This window comes from Limanda limanda, chromosome 20, assembly GCF_963576545.1.
Source record: "Limanda limanda chromosome 20, fLimLim1.1, whole genome shotgun sequence".
In the NCBI taxonomy this organism is placed as follows: Eukaryota; Metazoa; Chordata; class Actinopteri; order Pleuronectiformes; family Pleuronectidae; genus Limanda; species Limanda limanda.
In genome coordinates, this window is record NC_083655.1 from 7,223,805 (window position 1) to 7,244,224 (window position 20,420).

The window sequence follows — 20,420 nt, forward strand, 5'->3', positions numbered from 1 at the left end:
AAATAACCTCCAGGATGTCACACTTTCACACTATTCCTCTTTTCCATCCCTCCTCTCTCCACCTCAGCTCACCGCTCCGTTTTAATTAGAATTCATATCCTCTGTAGTGAAAGATTAGGGAATCAGTCCACAATATGCCATCGTGTTATTGACAGGATTAGAAACGGGGTCGTCTTATCGAGGGCGCACGGTGAGTCATTTGCATCCACATGCAGAATGAGGCTGCTGCATTAGGTGGAGAGAGAGCAGAGGAGAGAGTTTCCTAAAGAAGCTGGTATTTTTTTTCGGGGGGGCTTCAAAGGTAGCTCACGGCTCAGCATGGCATCTGCTGCTGGATTATTTCAAAGCGTCTGCGTGGCGCGCCGTTCGACCAAAGTGAAACTGGATGAAACAGTCGGGTGTCGTTTTCCACATTCATCTGGGCCACTTGCAACCTTGTGTTTGCCTGGAGAAGCAAACCTGCAAAACACTCTTATATCGGCCATGCATGTTCATACACACACACTCACACACACACACACACACATGCTCCATCTCTCCCTCTGTCTTTCAAAAACATGAGGACAAAGCGTCAGGACAGTGGGGGGTTATGGCGTGGTGTAGGGGGGAGGAGAATAAAAGGGGCACCACTTAACTACTTTGTCCCTCCCACAGTCCTCACACACACACACACGCACAAACACACACTCAAACACACAAACACACTGCCACACACTTCTCAGGGTCCCAGCGGACATTCGGGTCTCAGAGTCTCCAGCCTGTAAGTGCAGGAGTTGTCGCGTGGTCTTTTCCAGAGCATCATAAGACTCCGCAGAAAACAGGAAATCCTTTAATCCCCTTAATGTAAGTATCAGATTCATTCTCGAGTGTAGCATCAAGTGTATTGTATTTCAAGCCGGGGGTTTCTTTTCCCCCCCTCTGTGCTTCTTAAAGAAAATATTTCTTTGCTTCTTTCAAACTCTGCGATAATGCGAGCGGACACAGATTGATATTTTTCACGAGTGCGTCTGGTGAAACGCTGACCGGAGAGACGTGGAAAAAACAGTTTTAAAAGCCCAGACGGTTCTGCAGCGCTGTGCCCATTTGGTCAGGAAGCACACTGACCATTTGCTTCCAGTCCTGAGTGGAACCAGGCGCTCAGGAATGTAACACGATTCTTCGTTAGAACCGAGCAACTCCAAAAAAAAAGGAATTAATCTTTGTGTTGCGTTGCGAGATCAATGCCGCTTCGTCATCAAACTCCCGGTTTTGCGCTAGTTCCAAACATCTGGATGCAAAGCGGCCGATTGTTAACGTGACAGCTCTCGGGGGGGAAAGATGAAGTTAGTCTGCGAATGGGCACTTTGTTAAGTTATTACAATCCAGGAACCCACACAGACCAGAGCAATGGATCGACTCAGCAATTTTATTTCCTGAATTTGCCCCTCGCTCCGTCTCGCTCTGCCTTGTGGAGCGTGTAGGATCTTGTCTAATATTTCACCAACATCTGGTAGCTTTTACTGGCTCGCTCCTTTTATGGGGAAACACCAAGTAGAACCATACCTCCTTTCCTGAAAGCCGGCTATTTTCACTGCAACGAGAAAAACGTCTCTGAAATGGCATGAAATGATTTATATGCATCTCACTCAGGAAAAGTTCACATTGAATATAAACATAATAAGAACAAGAACAGAAACCAGTTTTTTTTTCAGTTCTGTTCTAAACTCTAGATCTAAACCCTATGCAAATCAGTACCATGCTGTCTGAAGAGATGAGTCAGCGTTTAGAAATAGAAAAAGACTTTTGTTTTTTACTCGTGTCCCTGGCATTGTTGATCCAAGTGCAGTGTGGGCGTGTCCATGACTTTGTGGGAGAGACATCTGTTTTTGTAAAGCACAGTACAGAAGCCACACCCAGGGTTCAGAGGTTCAGCCTTTGGTCTTTTTGATGCACAACTTGTTCTGTTCCACCCGGAGCTCGCAGCCCTGCTTCTGCCTCCCTGTGCTTCTCCAGCGTACTTTTTTTAAAAGTAGCAAATCCTTTGTGTTGCTTTTCCTGGAATTGAACACACGCTGCTGACAAAACACGAAAAAACTACAAACAAGACTTAGGTGGTGAACTTAGCACCGAACCTTCTGTTTTTGCAAGTATGCAAATAGGAACCATATGCCGCAGGAACTGGTTCTTCCTGTTAAATGTTTTGTTTCTGACTCAATTGAGGGTAAACAATGTTCTGGAGCCAAGTTTCAAAAGTCTATAGAAAGATTTTCTCACCCACTAATGGTGAATTCAGCCGTTCACATTCACACAACCTGAAAAGGGTGAATGTGTTGTGTCGTCTGCTCGGGTTTGATTGTGTAAAAGGTTCGCCAGTGAGAAAAAGCAAACATTGATGCAATCGTGCAGCCGTGTTGTGACGTGAGCTCGGTGTGTTTGCACAGAAAAGGCAGATTTTCACTGATATCCAGTAGCTGATTTGTTGGGGGATGGGGGGGATGTTGTCCCCTTTAAACCAAAATGACCCAAATAACCCCTTTATAACTTGCTAATCCTGCTCTTGCCCCTCCCCCTCCTCTATAAGAGAGAGTGCTGCGTGTTCAGTTAGATAATTTCTGTACGAAGGTGAGACTCCCTCAGTCGATCCTGGTAACTTTATCGCAGGATCCCCAGTTTATTCATAAAACTTGAAACCAAATGGCATCGAAAAGAACAGCTCTCTTTGCCACACTCTCTCTCTCTCTCTTCTTCTCTCTCTCTCCCAAACAATCACACTGACCGTCTCACACCATCAGGTTGATCGTCGGCAGCACCGGAACAAATCCTACCCGTGTCTGTGACTGTTAAAACGGCCATAAAGAATTTAACATCTTTGGAACGCAGGCAGAATTCGGCTTAAACTCACTTGATATTGTTGACTTTCTTTGTGACCGTGGTAAAAATGTAATCAGCTACTGCTAAGATCATGTGTTAGAAGTGGTTTGAGGCACACCCAGTCAACTATAATCAAGCCTTGTTTGATCCGCTCTGTTTTGACATTGTTTTCTGCTCTCACATTAATCCTACAAGATTAAAAATGGATTGAAAAAGGTCCTGAATCAGATTTTGGCCACTTTCTTCTGATCAGCTTCTTAGAAAACCACTCTCACTTTGTTCAGCAGCCGAAGTGTCGAAGGTCCTGCTGTGGTTTATAAATAGAAGGTGTTTACTGGTAAGTAGCTGCGTGAAGTCGTGTGTTTGCTTCACCTGATTAACACCAAACTTTTTTAGTATCTGAAAAAACAATGAGCGTCCAAAATTAGAAGAGAGAAACAAAACAGTGTGTCACCGCTACAAAAACCCCACACCTGTCTACTGTGTCTGAGTCACGGGAAAGATTTGCCTAATTATTAAAGCGTGTTTACTTCTTGCTAATGAACCTGTTCCCCGGCCCTCTGTGTGCAGGTGTGCTGTACCTTCAGTACGGAGACGAGACCAAACAGTTCCGGATGCCCAACGAGGTGACGAGCATCGACACGGTGCGAGCTCTGTTCGTCAGTGCCTTCCCGCAGCAGCTCAACATGAAGATGCTGGAGTCGCCCAGCGTGGCGGTCTACGTGAAAGACGACATGAGGAACATGTACTACGAGCTCAGCGATGTCAGGTAAGCTCATGGGTTTGCGTGGTAGATATCGAGATAAAGATACATTTAAGAGACATGTGTTGTGTTTTCTAAGTTCAGGACATCCAAGCTCCATAGTTTAACTCTTCCTCCGTTTTCCCTCCCTGAGCACTTCCTGTCTAAACTCCCTCCGCCCCCTGCACAGGAAGTGTCACTGGCCAGGAAAGCGTCTCACTTCCTTTTTCCCCCTCGGTGTTAAAAGTTAATAGGAAAGAAAGTTATACGGAGAGGAAGCCCTGCAGCAAAAAGTCTCCGACATCTCCGAGCAAACTGCCGAGCGCTCCTGAGAGACTCAGACGACTTTGTCCTCTCTCCTCTGGTGGAAGTTTGACTCTGGAAAGTTTTGAGCTTTGGCATATTGAGGCACAAAGTGTAGTTTACAAACATTGTGCGGTGTGTTGTGTGCATCCTTTACGAGCACCCTCTCACACACACACACACACACACACACACACACACTAGCTCTTTGCTTTTCTTCTTTCTTGTACCGCCCTGGTTTGGTATTCACCTGCGTGTCTTATCAGTGTGAGCAGACTCTACTCGCATACAGCCTTTTGTAAAAAAAAAAAAACATGCCATTAATACAATTCAAGACTTTGCCCCTTTGCCTCCGGAGTTCCTGCTCTAGTGCAATGTGTACTCTGTGACTAATGCTTTATCAGGGCTGTAAAAAATTGTCTCGTGATCCCTGGAGGTTAGTGCAGGTGTCCAGGGTGCAACACCGCACTGAGAGAGCGTGGAGCTGCGACAGAAAGATGGGATTTCAGTTTATGTAGCTGCGACACGTGTTTACGTAGTTTTCTGAATTTTGAGGAGATGTCACGTAACAGAGGAATGACGGACCCTCTGTCGGGCTACGTGCCCCTGGCAGGGCTGCTGAGGAGATCAGGGCTGAGGCAGGGCCGCCCCTACTCCGACGGCGATACCTGGGCTTTATTCTTACCACGGGCCACGTCTTCTCCTTACAGGAACCTCGGGGACCACTCCTGCCTGAAGGTCTACCACAAAGACCCAGCACAGGCGTTCAGCCACGGGCCCAGACCTGCCAACGGCGATGCCAGGGTGAGTACTGAACTGTGACAGCCGCCAACACGGCAGTGAAAAGCATTATCTTGTTAACAGCAGCAGCTGCAGGGACCTGTTGCAGATACAAGTGGTTACCCCGGCCTCCAATTCTCCTTGTCCTCACATCCTGTTTGCAGTGGAGGGAAGGAATGTCCCCCTGCCTCTTGTTAATCTGTTTCGAGGGGGGTCTCGTATTGTTCTCCCAGGGGCCGGTGAGTCGGCCTCGCCTGTATGCTCTGCTGCAGCTCGCTTAGGGGACAATTCTCCACCGACTATTTCTCTTGTTCAGTCTTCCCCTAATATGAGCTCTAATCTCTTTGTTCTGATTCCGGTCCGTGTTTGTTTCCTGCTGATGTAACAAAACAAACACCCCCCCCCCCCAAAAAAAGCCCTTTCCTCGAATGTTCCTCATCAAATCCGATCTGCTAATCCACGCGACCCTTTATCTAACCCGCTGCTGCTCTGCGCCTGCTGCTGATTTCCAGGCGGCGGCGCGGTGCTGTTGTTAAATGCAACAAAAAAAAGAGAAGAAATGATATTAACCTCAGCTATAATCTCAGACTGTACATGTCATATACTAGTGTGAAGTGGAGTTGATAAAATTGAAAGCGATGATGAGCCATCTGTGGTTTAAGGAGTCTGGGCTCAGATGGTGAAGTGTTGCAGAGACACTGGTTTTCTGCTGCTGGCGGATCTGTCCTCTCTGATGGGACCTAAAGACAGTCCATTAAAAAAAGGCTAAAAAAACAGATCTGATGAAGCCAAACAAGAAATGTTACTAAACTCTCTAAGGGCAGTAGAGGTTGCAAACCTTGATTTCTAACTTTTTTTTTTATAGTATTGCTATTTAATGACTCTCAAACTTGCTCTAAATGCAGATTTGCACTAAATGAACTGGAGGAAATTCAAAGGCCTCTCGTGCAAACATGGCGGAATCCAGGCTTGAAGTAGAAAAACACAGAAGAAGGTTGTTGTCATTAGTTCTGTCACTGTTTAACTCAGCAGCCATTGACACACATGCGAGGGAAGGGGCGTGGCTGTGGGGTGTGGAGGCCGAGTTAGTGAATGACAGGAGAGAGAGAGAGAGTCAGATTATAAACTTAAAAAGTAATCGTTTGTCTTGAATGTATCTTAACTACCAGATGGAAAGAGAAGACTTATGAGTTTCAGTATGTGCTTTAACGTTTGTTTCTCAGTTTGTGATTACTGGGAGCGATCCATAGTTTATAATTCAAAACTTCTGTATCATAAATATATGTCAAACCAGTAGAAAGGATAGAAACGAGAAGATGCATTATCAAACTGTGCCAATGTCACGTGCCCATCTTAGAGAACAGCTTTTTGTGACTGGACCATAATATTTTAGGTCAGATTTATTTTAGATTCATGTCAGGGACAATAAAATCATCTGCAGCTGGATTTTCTGAGACTTTTTCTGTTTTTAGCATGGTTTATGTTACAGGGTTATTTTTCTTACCTCTGTAAATCTTGTCCCAAAGCTGCTCTGCTAAATTAGTTATTGATTTTACATCTATATGACTTTAATGGAGGTGTTTCAGTTAAAAGTGAAGTGAACAGAATAATAGAAACCCCTTAATGCACCAACACACTCATACATGTGTATGTAAATGTGGGTGCGTGTGTACAACAGTGCAACAGCAACACAAACTGAAGCCTCAAAGTTTTGGGCTTTGAAACAATCTTTTGACTGGTGCATTTCTAGCCAACCTGCTCGCTTCATTATGAACATGGGGAACTGCGAGTTTAACCATAAGTGGCCTGGCAATAACAAGTACTCACGGTGGTTTGCTCTGTTGAAAGTCTCTCAAGCTCGGGACAATGGGGATCGTGATGGTGGAGTCGGAAATGTGTTGTTTACTTGGAAGAAGTTTATTTTCGTGTGTGTTTCCACCGCAAGTTTGGTCTTAAACCTCATTTCAATCGATATTAAACACAGATAATTGAACTTGTTTGTGGCTGTAAACACTTTCCTGGCAAACTCCGACACACAAAGACACACAAAGACACAGCAGACTCTTGTTGTGGGCCGCGTCTCTATATTTGGCATTTGTAGATCTTTCCTTGGACTGGATATGGTTTTGTTTTTTTAACCTTTTTTTTGGTCTATTTCTGTATTTCCCTCTGCAGCGACCTTACATAATAATAAAAGAGAAACCCCTGGCTCCCGGAGCAAAAGGGCAGACATCACAAACTAATGAGCTGTAAACCTGTTCAAACAACCTGGGGCTGGGGGGGGGGGTTCGGGGCTGAGGTTATCCGGGTGTACTTCAGATCTGCTGAGTCGCCCTCTTGTCTTGCAGGAATGCCAGGGCCTCAGATCAGATTCAAAGCTCTGTTATTGATTAAAGCTTTCTGGTCAAACAGAGCCGTCTGTGGTTATGAAAACAACCGTGAGTAACAGACATCACTGAGACATAACTCGATAAGGAGAACAAGCTTCTGACTGTCAGAATAAAGTGTTTGTTTTTTATTGTAAAGCATCTTTTGTTGTGCTTCATTTGATGAAAACGCCACACATATTTTTGAAATATTGATCCCAAAGCAGGTCTCTGTAGTCATAGTCAATAGTGACTGTGTGAAGTGATGTTTTGGACACAGACCTGCAGGAGATATTTAGTAAACAGAGGTTCAGTTATTGACGTTTGTGCAATCGATCACATTTTTGTGTTTATCCCAAGAGGAAGAGTTAAACGTCTTCAATCACCGTCTTCGTCGATCCTCCTCTTCATCACATCCCATTTGTATTTCCAGCCCTGCATCCAGCTCTTTGAGTGTTGGCACCACAGCTTCTCTTTATCTGTTGAGCTTGGCTGCATCTGACGCTCTGCTGTTCCCCCCCCTCTTATCTTAAATCAGTTTAGAAAGCTTCTCCTCATCTGTAACTTTTTCGTGCTCCTCCTCCCAGACCCGCTGCCTCTCATTACGGAAAACTTACGAGCTGCTGGAAACAAGAGAGAGCGAGGTCTTTAAAAAGCCCACCAGTCAAATTCAAACCAAATGTGCTCAGCGCGGCCTCTGGATTCCCTGACACGGTCGCTCGTGTGTTTATTTTTCAAGCCCTCACTCCCCTGTTTTGTCTCAAAGAGCTGATTTGTGAACGCTGTACAGACTAAATCTGTGTGTTTTAGGGATATTTTAGGAATGGCCGGTGTTTTAAAGGTGAAACATCTGTTCGGGATCGACCAGCGATGTGGAACAAAGGGTTTCTTATGAGGCTGGGGCTGGAATCGACCAAGCACTCAGAGATGTTATTTAGTGCTTTGGAGAATCGACCTTTGAGAGCTCCACCGTCTTCTTTTCAAGCAAATCACAGAGATTGTGACATTCTGTGATATTTACACATGGTTTCCTCTGATGGTTTCCTCTATGTTTACAAACCAGTAGAATAATTAGATGGTTAAATTGGATTCAGCAAATCAGCTCTATTGGCCAAACTTGTATCACCTGACTATCGTAGGGTCTCTTTAAGATAGATAGATAGATAGAGTACTTTATTCATCCACAAAGGGAAATTAAGTCGTCATAGCAGCCGGTATATTTGAATACAATAAAATACAATACAATAGAATAAAATAAAAAATATTGAGGTAGAAAGAATAAAAACAGAAACACAAGATAAATAGGTAGATAAGGTGCAGTGGCAAGATGATGGTAATGTTATTGTTAGACAGTATATGAAAATAGTACAGTATATATAGTATATAATATAACATAATATATATATATATATATATATGATAGTAATTATACCAATATAATAGCAGTATATAGTAATGCATGACATACTATAACAATTCAGATTGTGGGTCTACTCTGGGATCCTGATTAGATGCTTGAACAAACTCAACTGTCCCCTTTTGACACGAAGAGGCAGCGGTTCTCCTCTGAGCTCCCTCCCTCCGCCCCGGGGAATATTCAAATACATTTAAAAACTGGGAAGAATGATTTTGGAGTTAAGAAAATTGTGATATGACTTTTCGGAAACATCGTCTACCCCTACGCAGTGAAACTTTTCTCTTTGGAAAGTCATTAGGGTTTAATGGTGGCGGCTGTGTGCTGCTCAGATCTCCTAATACATTTTTACTGCTTGGTCAGACTTGTTGCTGCCAGATTTATGAGCTGTGTGTTCTCTTATTGCCGGCAAGTTTTTACTTTATCTCCTTTGTTATCACAGCCAAGCCTGAGCCCTTTGTTAATGTACAATTTGAAAAGTTGTTGTTTTTCAAACACACACACACACACACACACACACACAAGCACATCTACTCATTCACACACCCACAAAAGTGTCACACCCACTTCATTGTTGTCTTCATTGTGTTAATCTGTGTCGGCACTGGAGGGAGCGGGGGGGGGGGGGGGGGGGGGTTGGATCATATAAAGACAGCACAGAAAAATCACAGTGTCCAAAAGCGGCATCAGATCTTCCTGAAACAACTCTGCGTGAAGTTTCTACTCGTCTTTCTTCGGGTAGGTGTGACTGATGAGTCACAGCTCGCGGGAACAATACTCGGTTTGTTTGACAGGAGCAGAGGTGGAGACAGGAAGGAAGACGGATTAGATTTGGCCTTGAACGCAGCACTCCTCCTCACGGTGTCATGGTATCCTACGCATCACGTTACCACAGGTCGCACACTTTACGTCGGTGGTTATAATAAGCTCAGGTACACATTTAGTTTATACTTACTTTATATTGTTGTCGTGCTTGTCCGTGGGTCCTGGTGTAGTTGTTATTGTTTGCGTTTACATGGTTCATTCCAACTATTGACCTTATCTTAAATAAGACAATACTCTGATTTCATGGAATATTCCAATATAATTAATATTCTGGTTTACAAACAGCCTGATTATGATTCAGGTCCCACTACTAGAGCATGTGTCGTACAGCTAATATTGTATTGTGTTTATATAACAGGTTTGTATGATTCCATATTTTGGTAACTGAGCAGCCACTGTGCCCACAAGTGAACAGTATATTAAATGTCACAACAGTCGTATAGAATATAACAAGAACACAACTTTCCTGAGTCAGTCTGACCACATTAACCTCACTTCCTTCTCCGTCACCTCTTCTTTGTAGCTGTAAAACTTTCACCTCCCTTTTCTGTAGTTTTACCATCTACAGCCCGAGCTCTCATGTTTCTTCTGACCTGGAAAGCCTCTCTGGTTAAATGAGGTCAGGGTTATTGTACGTTTAAGCCTTGAAGGGTCCTTTGTGGGGTGGGGTGGGCTGGGGTGGGGGGGGCTGAAGAGCAGTGACCCAGATTAGCCGACTGTTTAATTAAGACTGGGCCGGACGGATCCTTTTTCAAATTAACCACCTACCTTTGAGACCCGGGGGGTGCACATGAAAAGTCGTTTGCTTTTTTAAAGAAAAAGAGCCAAGTGATCCTGTGTGAAGATGAGAAAATAAATAGCTTCAACTCGATAAGAGCTGCGGACTTTCCAAAGCAAAGAAAGAATCTTGTGCTGGTGCAATGTGATACAGTTTGATAGAAGCCCGGAGGTGTGAGACCCAGGATGCTGTGCACCCGGAGATAGAGGCCGTGCAAGTAACCACTTTCTGCTTCTGGAGGGAAACGCTGACACTGTGTTTTCTTTTGAGAAAGTAACAGTGTAAACCGAGCGAGATGAATGTTTTGGTTTCAAGGGTGAGTGAAGTCCAGAAATACAAGATATATACAAAATAAACAGCAGCTCAGGCTCTCTGCTTCACTGACTAATCCTTAAAGTGAGGGATTTTGGAATTTGAAGTCTTAATAATTACAGTTTTTGTTCCTGGGAATGTGCAATGACATGTTTAAATTCATTTGTGCTTCTGCAGATGCACAGTGATGGACAGCACCCTCTGAGACAACCCCCCATGGGTCCCCCGGGACACCATCCACTGCAGGGAGTGCTCCCCCAGAGTCCCCACTCCATGCCCTCCTCCCCCTCCAGGATCCCGTTTGGCTCTCGGCCGGGCTCCCTCCCCGGCAGCGCCACTATCCCGCGGGAGCGACTGTCTAGCGCCAGCCCAACGGTGCGCTCCATCTCGCCCTGTCCCAGCGCCATCCTGGAGAGACGGGACGTCAAGCCTGATGAGGACATGGGGGGGAAGAGCCACAGTCTAGCCCGGGGAAACGAGGGCTTGTATGCAGATCCGTACCTGCTCCAGGAGGGACGACTGAGCTTGGCTTCTTCCCACGGAGCGCACCCCAACCCTGGGATGGACAGTCCAGATCACGGAATGGGGGGGTTCCACCGGGCCTCCATTCGCTCCACAAGTTCTTACAGCGGACCCAGCCCAACAGACTCTATGGATCACCCCTCTCTGTACAGGCAGAAGTCCAGAAACAGCCAACTGCCAACGTTGGGCTCCAAGACCCCCCCTCCATCACCTCACCGAATGTCTGAGGTACGGATGATTGACATCCACGGTGGGCCGCCTCATGGTATTCCTCCTCATGGGGTTCCTCCTCACGGGGTTCCTCCTCATGGGGTTCCTCCTCACGGGGTTCCTCCTCATGGGATTCCTTCTCATGGGGTTCCTCCTCATGGAGTTCCTCCTCACGGGGTTTCTCCTCATGGGGTTCCCATCGAGCGGAGCTCCCCGGTACGCCATTCCTTCAGGAAGGAGGAAGTAGCAGGGACCAAGCCGCGGAACAACATGGCCTCACCTGTGGTTGCGGACCTCCCGGGTCACATGCAGGGGCCCGTTCCACCTGTTGTTGAACATCAGACACGGTAAGCTTCAGGGGACTGGGCATGGTGTAGATTATTGACTGGTTGGATTGTTCAGATTAGAATTAGGACGTTGCATGGGAGCATGGACTAACTCTGCATCCCAGTTTCACCCTAACAACGAGCGGCCGTTTTCCAATCCCTGACTCTGACTCCTTTACATCATCCATGACTGAAGACGAGAACGCAGCCTCTCACACCAACAGCCGACACTTTGGTTTGTGTCTACAACCGGATCAGATATCTGACCGTTGTTTTCCCTGTCGCACTTTAAACCCCGAAAGCTCATAGTGTTAATTATTACAGAGCGAATAAACCCAAATAGTGAAACAGGATCTTCTCTGAGAACCCCATTAACCCACAGTATATTATTCTGTTACTCTGCGATTATTGCACTCCAAACAATCCTTCTGTTGACTCTATTCAGTTTGGATAATCCCGAATTCCTCTCAGTACCTGGATGAGGTTTGTCTTCTCTGACTGAGAGCACATAAACATAGAGAGAGAATATGCATACTTCAGAAAACCAAAGAAAATATTGACCAGGTTGAAAAAGTATTTGAAATGAACCCGATCAGTCAAACAGATCAGGAGTGGACCACCTGGGCAGCCCCCGAAACAACCGACACACATTTTCTTGGGAACGTGGCGAAAACAGCGAAAGGAATTTAGACGAGAAAGTGCTTTCAAAAATAAACCTGTGGGGCTGTCACAGAATTTATTCATGTGAAATACGCTGAGGTTAGGCATCGCTGCGTTCACATGAGGCCCCGGTCAGCTCAAGTCAAGTCACTTTTATTTGTGCAGCACGTTAAATACAACAGGGGTTGAGCCAGCGTGCTTTACAGTGATGGCAAAGGAATAGGTTCTGTGGATAAATAGAATAACTAGAATAACAGACATGTTTTATTTATCTCCTTTATCGTCAAGAATCAGAACGTTTATTTATTTTCCAACCTCTAGTTTAACCAGGGAGTCTCAGTGTGAGGTTTCCTTTGTTTGAGTTCTGCTGCTCGGATGTGATGTAGAAACTATTCATTCGTATAATTGCTGATCAATCAAACCTGCTGTGGAATCAACCCATGAAATAACCACAAAGATAAGGATTTATTGTCAGGTCATTAAAAACTATTGATTTTTCTGTTGCAGTCGTTCCCAGTTTGATTCTGGGCGAAGCTGTGACATCCAGTAGGCCTCAGTGTTGAAAGTAGAATTTTCTGATGTTTCTGCAGACAGCGAATGAAGGCTATGGAGCAACAGATTGCCAGCTTGACTGGTCTTGTTCAGCATGCACTTTTAAAGGGGCCAAACACTAGTGGCAACCAGGAGCCTCCAAGGTAAGCAATCACAGCATAGGACAGAGCGAGGCATCGGGGGAGTTTTTAAATGGGACGCCTGGCTACCCAGCCGGAGTAGGAGAGATAAAGTATCCCCTCTGTAATGGCCACATCACACACTCAGGTTGAAGTAGCATCGAGTGGGTTTGACTGTGGATCTGATACTGAACTCATTCGCCCTCTTGATAAATGGCCTCTGCATTTCGATCCTCCCTGCGGAGACCTGGTGTTACTTCATGTTTGCAGCTAATCTGAAGCTTCTGAATGTGTCTATGGCGTGTTGCACACCCGGTTGAAGCCTGTTAACATCATTAACATCATTTTAACCTCTCTGGTTCGTCACTCTTTCCCCATCACACTTGGTTGTAACGTTGTTTGCTCTCACTGACCCTAACCTCTGAATATAAAGTGTCCAAATATGCAGTTTTTTGTTTATTTTTTGTCACTAATGATTTTTTCCGTCTGGCTGCAGCGAGAGACCAGTGAAGACTTCATCTCCAGCCCACAGTGCACACAGCTCAGGTGAGTGCGACTCGCACAGGAGCTTAAGCTCCAGAACGTCTTGTGCAGACAAGCCCACGCATCAGTGTCAGTCAACAGGCGGCAATGAGCCCTGTTGGAGCGAGGGAAAACAAAGTCGGGCTTCTTTACTTGTCATCAGTTCATATTTCTTCACACACACCCCCCTCCCCCTCTCCCTCGCCTCATACATCCAGTTTAATAGGAGTTAAGAGACAAGAGCCAGCTGAGCAAACCCCCTCGAAGCACTTCTCTAAACAAGAAGCTGTTACTTCTGCAGCCTGCCGAGATGATTCAGCGATACAGCCTGATCCGGGTTCGACAAAAAATGATCTGCAGACACAACACAACTGTGTCTGAGTTAATCTCGTGACAGATTACATGTGGAGCGTTCACAGGGCGTTTAGCTGTCATGGTGTGCTCGAGCAAATCCTCAGGAAAACGTGTTCCTCGATCAACCTCGTGTTTTTCGCCATTTGGGGCCTCCTCAGTGTCACCACCCAGCGTTTTGTTCTTCTTTTGATGGACCCGGCGTCCCCGAGGCTCAGGAACACAACACGAGTTGACATAATAACCTGTACTTCAGGTCCAGGCAGCTGTCAGTCTGTTTGTAAGGTCGACAGAGTGATGGAGGTTTAGGATTATGTAGACAAAGGTTTGTTCTGTCACTGCCCGAGCGACTCTGAACCTCCCCTGACCAGTTGTGTGACTCATGAGCAAAGACACATCTTTCTCTAAAGGATCTAGTGTTTCTGATTAGACAATGCATGAGCATTATATCTATTTATATATTTTGCTCCTAAACTATTATGTGACTTGCATCTGGTGGTATCCGACCGTGTAGTTCTGGTTTTATTTTCCATTTTCAGAATGTTTTGTTTCAGGTTTTGTCTTTGAGATTTATGCCTCAAACCCAACACAATGACGCTGAATGAAATGTCACTTGTTTTGCTCACGGCTGATGGGAAAAAAGACATTTTAAAAATTTAACAACAACAATAGTTCATGTGGTCAGACCATAAAATAGTTCCCATGAAAACCATTTAAATTTTGCTCTCAGGGCTAAGTGACAGAATGGGGAAGTATGGATTGGATTGATTTATTAACTGATATCAAATAAACCCAGATGCTCATCCTCAGTGTCATTAAACTCAAAACTCATATTGGAGTCTCTGAATCTAGACTAAATTAAATTACGATTGTTGTTGGCCATTTAGGGACCCTCGGCGAAACCTCAAATATTACTCCCCTCAGTTTCCATGGTTTCTACCTCTTCCCCGTCTCCAGTGACGACTGAGATGCAGAAATCAGTTGACAGACGTTTCAGGGGTGCAGCGAATATGAGACTCCGTATATCTGCACTTATTGTGCAGGAAGACGACACCACAGAGAGTTATTACACATCGGGAGCATTAATTGAGACCAGTGGGTCGGCAGGGAAACGTGTATTCAGACATGTTCAACCTTACACAATCATCTGGAGTAGAGCCTGGCTGAGAAGTATAAGCTTAATGTATTTGGTTGCATTTGTTTTCCTGTTATTTATAGTTATCTATAGTGAAGTTTATTGGATCTGATTTGCAAAGTAAAGTCAGAGGATGCTGGAGTGAGGGTTTGGGTTTTGATGCAACAATCGTTTTAAGTGCAATTTCTACTTTACTGCAATTCAGATCTATTATGGACAAGTCTCCAAAGGGTCCTCAAAGTTTCAACATATAAGTTAATTTACACTTTTTACTGGGGTCATATTGTTTTCTTCCCCCTGTGGTCCAGGTGGTTCCCCTGTCCTGGCTCCTAAAACCAGCGCAGCTCCGTCAGACAAGCGCCCGGTTCCTCTCAAAGTCAACCTCCTGCAGTTCAGGAAGAACGTCTCTGACCTCAGGGTGCAGCTTCATCAGATGAGACAGCTGCAGGCAAGACCTCTTTCTCCTTTTTAATTCATTTTAAAAGGTGGTGAGTCCTGTTCAGGTATCAAACCTGTGTGCATGCATGTGAGGGACTGTGCATCTACTGAATGACCTTTTCAAAGCTACGCATGTTGGTTTGCTGCAGTATCTTATCCCACTGTGTGCTTCCTCCTCCAGCTCCAGAACCAGGAGGCGCTGCGGATTCAGCTGAAGCGCGCCGAGCAGGAAATCAGTGTTAAACTGGTGGAGGCCATGCGGCGTCTGGAGGACCCGGTCCAGAGGCAGAGATCGTTGGTGGAGGAGGACAGGCACAAGTACCTGGGACTGGAGGAGTGTGTCCTCACTCAACTTGGGTAAGTCTCTTCCATGTTTACTGCTTTGTTTCCATAGCAGGCTTCGTGTTTTATACAGGCGACAATGGACAGATGCGGTTGTTTGCATTCGCTACTGAAAGTTAATTGTTGCTGGTTTAAACTCCTTTCGTGCGAGTCCTGGACAAGAATTAAAGCTGATTACATACACACGCACCTAAGCAGCTCTTGTCAAGGTGCCTCTATTTATAGGAAATCCCCAAAAGACTTCATTTTTATCAGCTCACCTGAGCTATTCAGCCCTAAACTCTTACTGACACGCCAACGCCCTCGAATTACAGCCCACAGGTTCCTACAGGCAGAGCAGTGGCTGCAGTCTACAACAATGGACTAGACTCACAACCCTGCTCTTATTTGAATTCACTTGCAGCGTCTTGCCATCAGGGAGCGTTCATCTTATTTGGATGTTTACACGCCAGGTGGAACGGTGTTGTCTCGCTGCGTCCAGAGATCCAATCACTTACACACACACACGCATACGCACACACACAGTGACATGGGACACATCTGTAAACTCAGATTGGCTCACAACATAATTTGCTCATCACAAACACAAATGATGTACGTGATTATTTGCATGTAGAGCAGGAAGTGAGATCCAATCACACGTGGTCACAGGAGACACATTCAGGATCCATTTTAACACCAGGTGTGAACAGAGCTCTTCTTACTTTTCCTAATTGAACAAAGCTCAGTTTTTATCCAATAATTAACAATAAAATACAAGTCAAGCAGGGCAAGCGGTTTATTTAAACTTTCCTCCGCCAAGAACATTATGTTTTATCTGCGTCTGTTTGTAAGTTAGCCAGATTATGCGAAAACAACTAAATGGATTCCCAGGAAATGTTGTGGAGGGGCGGAGCCAAGAGCCCTTTAGATCTTGGAGGTAGGATGCACTCTTTAAGCATGACCAGGCTTGCTTAATTAGACTGATTATAATCCTGTAATTGCTGTTAATGTTCTCAGCAATTTACAGATCATTAAAAAGAATATAAAAGCACAGGATGATTCCTCAAACAAAAGCTTGAATACCTTGTTAGAGTGTCTGTAAATATACATTAAGGAGATGTTCTTTATCTCTATTTGTGTTTGGGAGGTTTCATACCAAAGGAAAATCTGTTTCCTTTGTCCTCAGCTGGAATTTCCCATTATCGTTGTTTTCACCAACAGGCCTTGACATCGCAGAACATTTAACACACGCTCTCCCTCTTGCCTTCCCCACTCCCTTCAGGGGACTTCTATAAAAAGGGTGTTTCTCGAGGGTACTTGGTCACAATGAAACACCATTTTACTCGCTCCCCTGCAATCCCACACTGCACACAATGTTATCGTTCCGCACATTTCCCCTCAGAGTAGCCAAGGTTTTCTCTTTGAGGCGGCGTGATGTGTTTTCTCCGTGAGGAAGTGCTCCGTCACAAACGAGCTTTCATTCAGCGTGTAAACATTTGTGGTTTCGGGAAGAGATCCAATCCAATCTCGTCGTAGCAATCTGATTCAGACAGGGAAGTGCAGAGCGCAGGGGGAAAGTTGAATGTTAATCCTTGTGCATATTTTACATATCTTGTTTTTTTAAGCGTCCATATTCACAAATCTGCTTTCACCTTTGCACGATCAGTAGCAGTGCAGGATCTTTAGGATAGGTGGTTGTACCCTGCCCCCTGCTGTTTGTAAAGAGTAAATAAAATGCAAAGATTTATGTAAAGTTCTCCTTCTCTGTGTCCTTCTCCCCACATAACAAAGTGTTCCAGTACAAAAATGTCAGTATATCACGAACAAAGCGGTGCCTCAAGTGGAATTAAATTACATAAAATTTATGTTTTGGATGGATATACTTGATTATTAATTTCAGGAATCAGATATTTTGTCCGTTTGGTTTGGTTTGAGCCTATTTTTGGTTTGTATCTACTTTTTCAAAAGATGTCATTCCTCTCAAGGTTGACATTTTTGTACTTATCTTTGTGTGTTTTTTTTTTGTTTTCTCCAGTGACCTGGAGCAGTATGTGGGCTCTCTGCAGAAGGACCCAGGAGCGACACACAGGGCCGTGACCCTGAAGGACGTGGAGGAGGGAGCAGTGACTCTGAGGAAGGTGGGAGAATCTCTGGCAGGACTCAAAGGTAAGACGACTGCTGACAAGCTGTCAATCCTGACGTTTTACAGCATTATTTGGTCCATTTCCCATCCACTAACATGGAGGAGGCAGAATTTATAACCTTTACTCTTCCGCTTATGGCTCAAACCAATATTTTGGGGATATTTTCCAATATCAATACAGAGAATATTATGAAATGTCAAATGTATACAAAGACAGAGAAAAAACGTTCAACCGAATTTCAAACAATAAACTGTGTTCCACTATCATGAGAACGAAGAAGGAGGTAAAACTTGTCGCTCACTGAACCAGTTCAGTGTTTAATACGATGGGTGTTTCTCAGACTTACAGGCTGGACTCTTATCTTGTCTCAGAGTATGTCATAATTTACTTCAATAAATTCACTTTTGGGAGAACCACTCCAAAGGTTGTAATATATCCCATTGTACAGTTGTGCAGGGTCACGGTGGCTTAGTGAGCTGGTAGAAGAGGTGAATATGAATTGAAATGTCTTGACTTAATGTTATTCTGAGGATTTCTCTCTGTGTGTGCGTTCCCTCAGGAGAGTTCCCGGCTCTACAGACCAGGATGCGGGCCGTGCTCCGAGTGGAGGTGGAAGCCGTCAAGTTTTTGAAGGAGGAGCCTCACAAACTGGACAGCATGCTGAAGAGAGTCAAGAGCCTGACGGACACACTCAGCGGCCTGAGGAGGTAGAGGAACAATAATCTCAAAAGCAGATTTCAGATGTGACGTTTGCTTTTCACGTATATACAAGGCAACAGGAGATTGTCCAGAATATTCAGGCGAGGGGTGGAGCCTGGGGAGAACATGCAGGAGGCACCAGAGGGTTTTCAGGAAAAGTTCTCAGAAAATGTCCAGACCAACTGACGCTTTTGAGATCTCACATTCAGCCCTTATATCAGGGAAATGTCCGTAGTTCAGTGCATGTCAGAAAGAGAGAGAGAAAGGTTGTGAGGGACTCGAAGATGAAATGAAAAACCTCTCTGCGGAGAGAGATTTGATTGTATCGACCGGCCGGCCCTCATCCCTTCAGAGAGGTCGCCTCGTGTGGACAGAGGAGTCTGGTGTCCAGCTCGATTTACTTCCATCGCCTTCACTGAACCGATGAGTGAATTAATTCGCTGAACACTGCAGCACCTCATTTCCATTTTATTATGTCACAGACTCCCGACCCACTCGCCACTTTTCTCTTCTGTTCTCTCAATGACTCTCTTGTCTTCTATCCCATCGATGTCTACTCGCAAAACCGAACCATTTTTGTGCAGTTTTTTATCGACTTTATTTAATGTTTTGGTGAATATTCAATCTGGATGAGAAATCAACAAACCGTAAATATAAATATTCGATGCAAAATTGATTTCTGTAATCTCTCCTCTCTGCAGACACACCTCTGAGGTTTCTCAGAAGAGTCAGAATCCTTCTGCTCATGTCCCAGTGGATAACAGCCCTGCAGCAGCAGCAGCGTCAGAGCCTCCTGCTGAATCCCCCCCAGCACCAGCCCGACCCAGCTCCACCTCTCCCCCACTGGATCCCCAGAACTCCACCGTCAGATCCGAGGTGATGCCCTCCTCCCCGGTGGTCATCCATCATGTCCAGAGCTCCCGGGTGCTCATGCAGCAGTCCCAGCAGTCTGCAGCGCTGACCGTTCAGCCCAGTCCGCCGCTCACCCCAAGCCCCACGCAGGTCCCGAGTCCCAAAGGCCGGGAATCTCCCAGGGGTGCGTCCATGGGTCCGCCGAGCCCTGTCCATCACAAGAAGACAAACGGGAACTCTGTGACTAATGGCAGCCAGGATCTTGTCATAGAGGAGCTGCAGAGCAATAAGGAGAAGAGTAAATGCAGAGCTATGTCCATAGAGGTACGTGAAGTCACCTGGAGAGGGCCAGTGTTATCCAGCATAGCAAAGTTGTGTTGGTTTTTAGCATCACATTGAGAAGGATGAAATTCCCTCACTCTTTTCTCTCAGAATAATAAAAACCTATTTGGATTTTTCTCTCTTTCTTTCTCCGTCTCTATAAATGTATAGGCAGCGGAGAAGGAGTGGGCGGAGAGGAGGCAGAACCTGGGTCATTACGACGGGAAAGAGTTTGAGAAGATCCTGCAGGAGGCCCAGGCCAACATGATGAAGGGCATCCCCAGCCTGGAGGTGGACGAGAACACTGCACTGCCCCCTGCTGCCAGCGGAGAACAAGCCGACACCCACAGTCCTGTAGAGTCACCAACAGGTACAGATATATAGAAGTTTACTTGAGGACACAAATATGGACGTGTTTAATTTCTAAATTCATGTGCGCTAATATAAATAAATTAATGTGTGTGACAGAAGACCTCCGGTCCGAGCCTGACTCCGACAAACTGGTCAAAAAGGGGCCCGAGAAACTGCCGAAGCCCGTGTTGGAGAAACCAGCCAAGCCGGTGCTGGAGAGACCCTCCAAGACCAAGCCGGCGCCCATCGACACTGTCACCAAGCAAGGGTCCGAGAAGGCCAGCAAGTCCCCACCGCCGCCGCCTCCAAGGAAGACCTACCCCGGCTCCAACTCCGGCTCCAACTCCGGCATGACCACCACTCGCTCTGGGGAGGTGGTCTTCACCAGCAGGAAGGAGTCCGTCTCAGCTCAGGTCAGTGTGGTCAGAGGACGTCTCGTGCAATGTGGAATATGCAGCTTGTTTTTTAATAAGAAAAGTAAGAGAAAAATACAGAAGTTAAATATTTACCATGCATGCATGTTC

The 20,420-nt window shown here is 45.5% G+C and overlaps 1 protein-coding gene and 1 long non-coding RNA gene across 7 annotated transcripts in view; one reads left to right on the forward strand and one right to left on the reverse strand.

Moving 5' to 3' along the window:
• si:ch211-285f17.1 (sickle tail protein homolog) overlaps positions 1-20,420 on the forward strand; it is a 123,602-nt gene that overhangs the window by 95,868 nt on the left and 7,314 nt on the right. For 4 of the 6 annotated variants that reach the window (XM_061093629.1, XM_061093623.1, XM_061093628.1 and 1 more), the window contains 12 exons: positions 3,421-3,619; positions 4,606-4,699; positions 10,548-11,449; positions 12,679-12,783; positions 13,256-13,305; positions 15,076-15,215; positions 15,387-15,562; positions 17,565-17,695; positions 18,233-18,380; positions 19,074-19,548; positions 19,717-19,915; positions 20,014-20,309. In XM_061093629.1, coding sequence (XP_060949612.1) covers positions 3,421-3,619; positions 4,606-4,699; positions 10,548-11,449; positions 12,679-12,783; positions 13,256-13,305; positions 15,076-15,215; positions 15,387-15,562; positions 17,565-17,695; positions 18,233-18,380; positions 19,074-19,548; positions 19,717-19,915; positions 20,014-20,309 — 2,915 coding nt within the window. The remainder of the gene's footprint in view (positions 1-3,420; positions 3,620-4,605; positions 4,700-10,547; positions 11,450-12,678; positions 12,784-13,255; positions 13,306-15,075; positions 15,216-15,386; positions 15,563-17,564; positions 17,696-18,232; positions 18,381-19,073; positions 19,549-19,716; positions 19,916-20,013; positions 20,310-20,420) is intronic. The other 2 variants (XM_061093624.1, XM_061093625.1) reach the window with 2 other exon arrangements.
• Positions 1,418-2,314, reverse strand: LOC133026704 (uncharacterized). The gene is made up of 3 exons (XR_009683219.1): positions 2,254-2,314; positions 1,735-2,034; positions 1,418-1,570 (listed from the first exon to the last, which is right to left on the reverse strand). It is a non-coding gene; the product is annotated as an uncharacterized LOC133026704 (long non-coding RNA).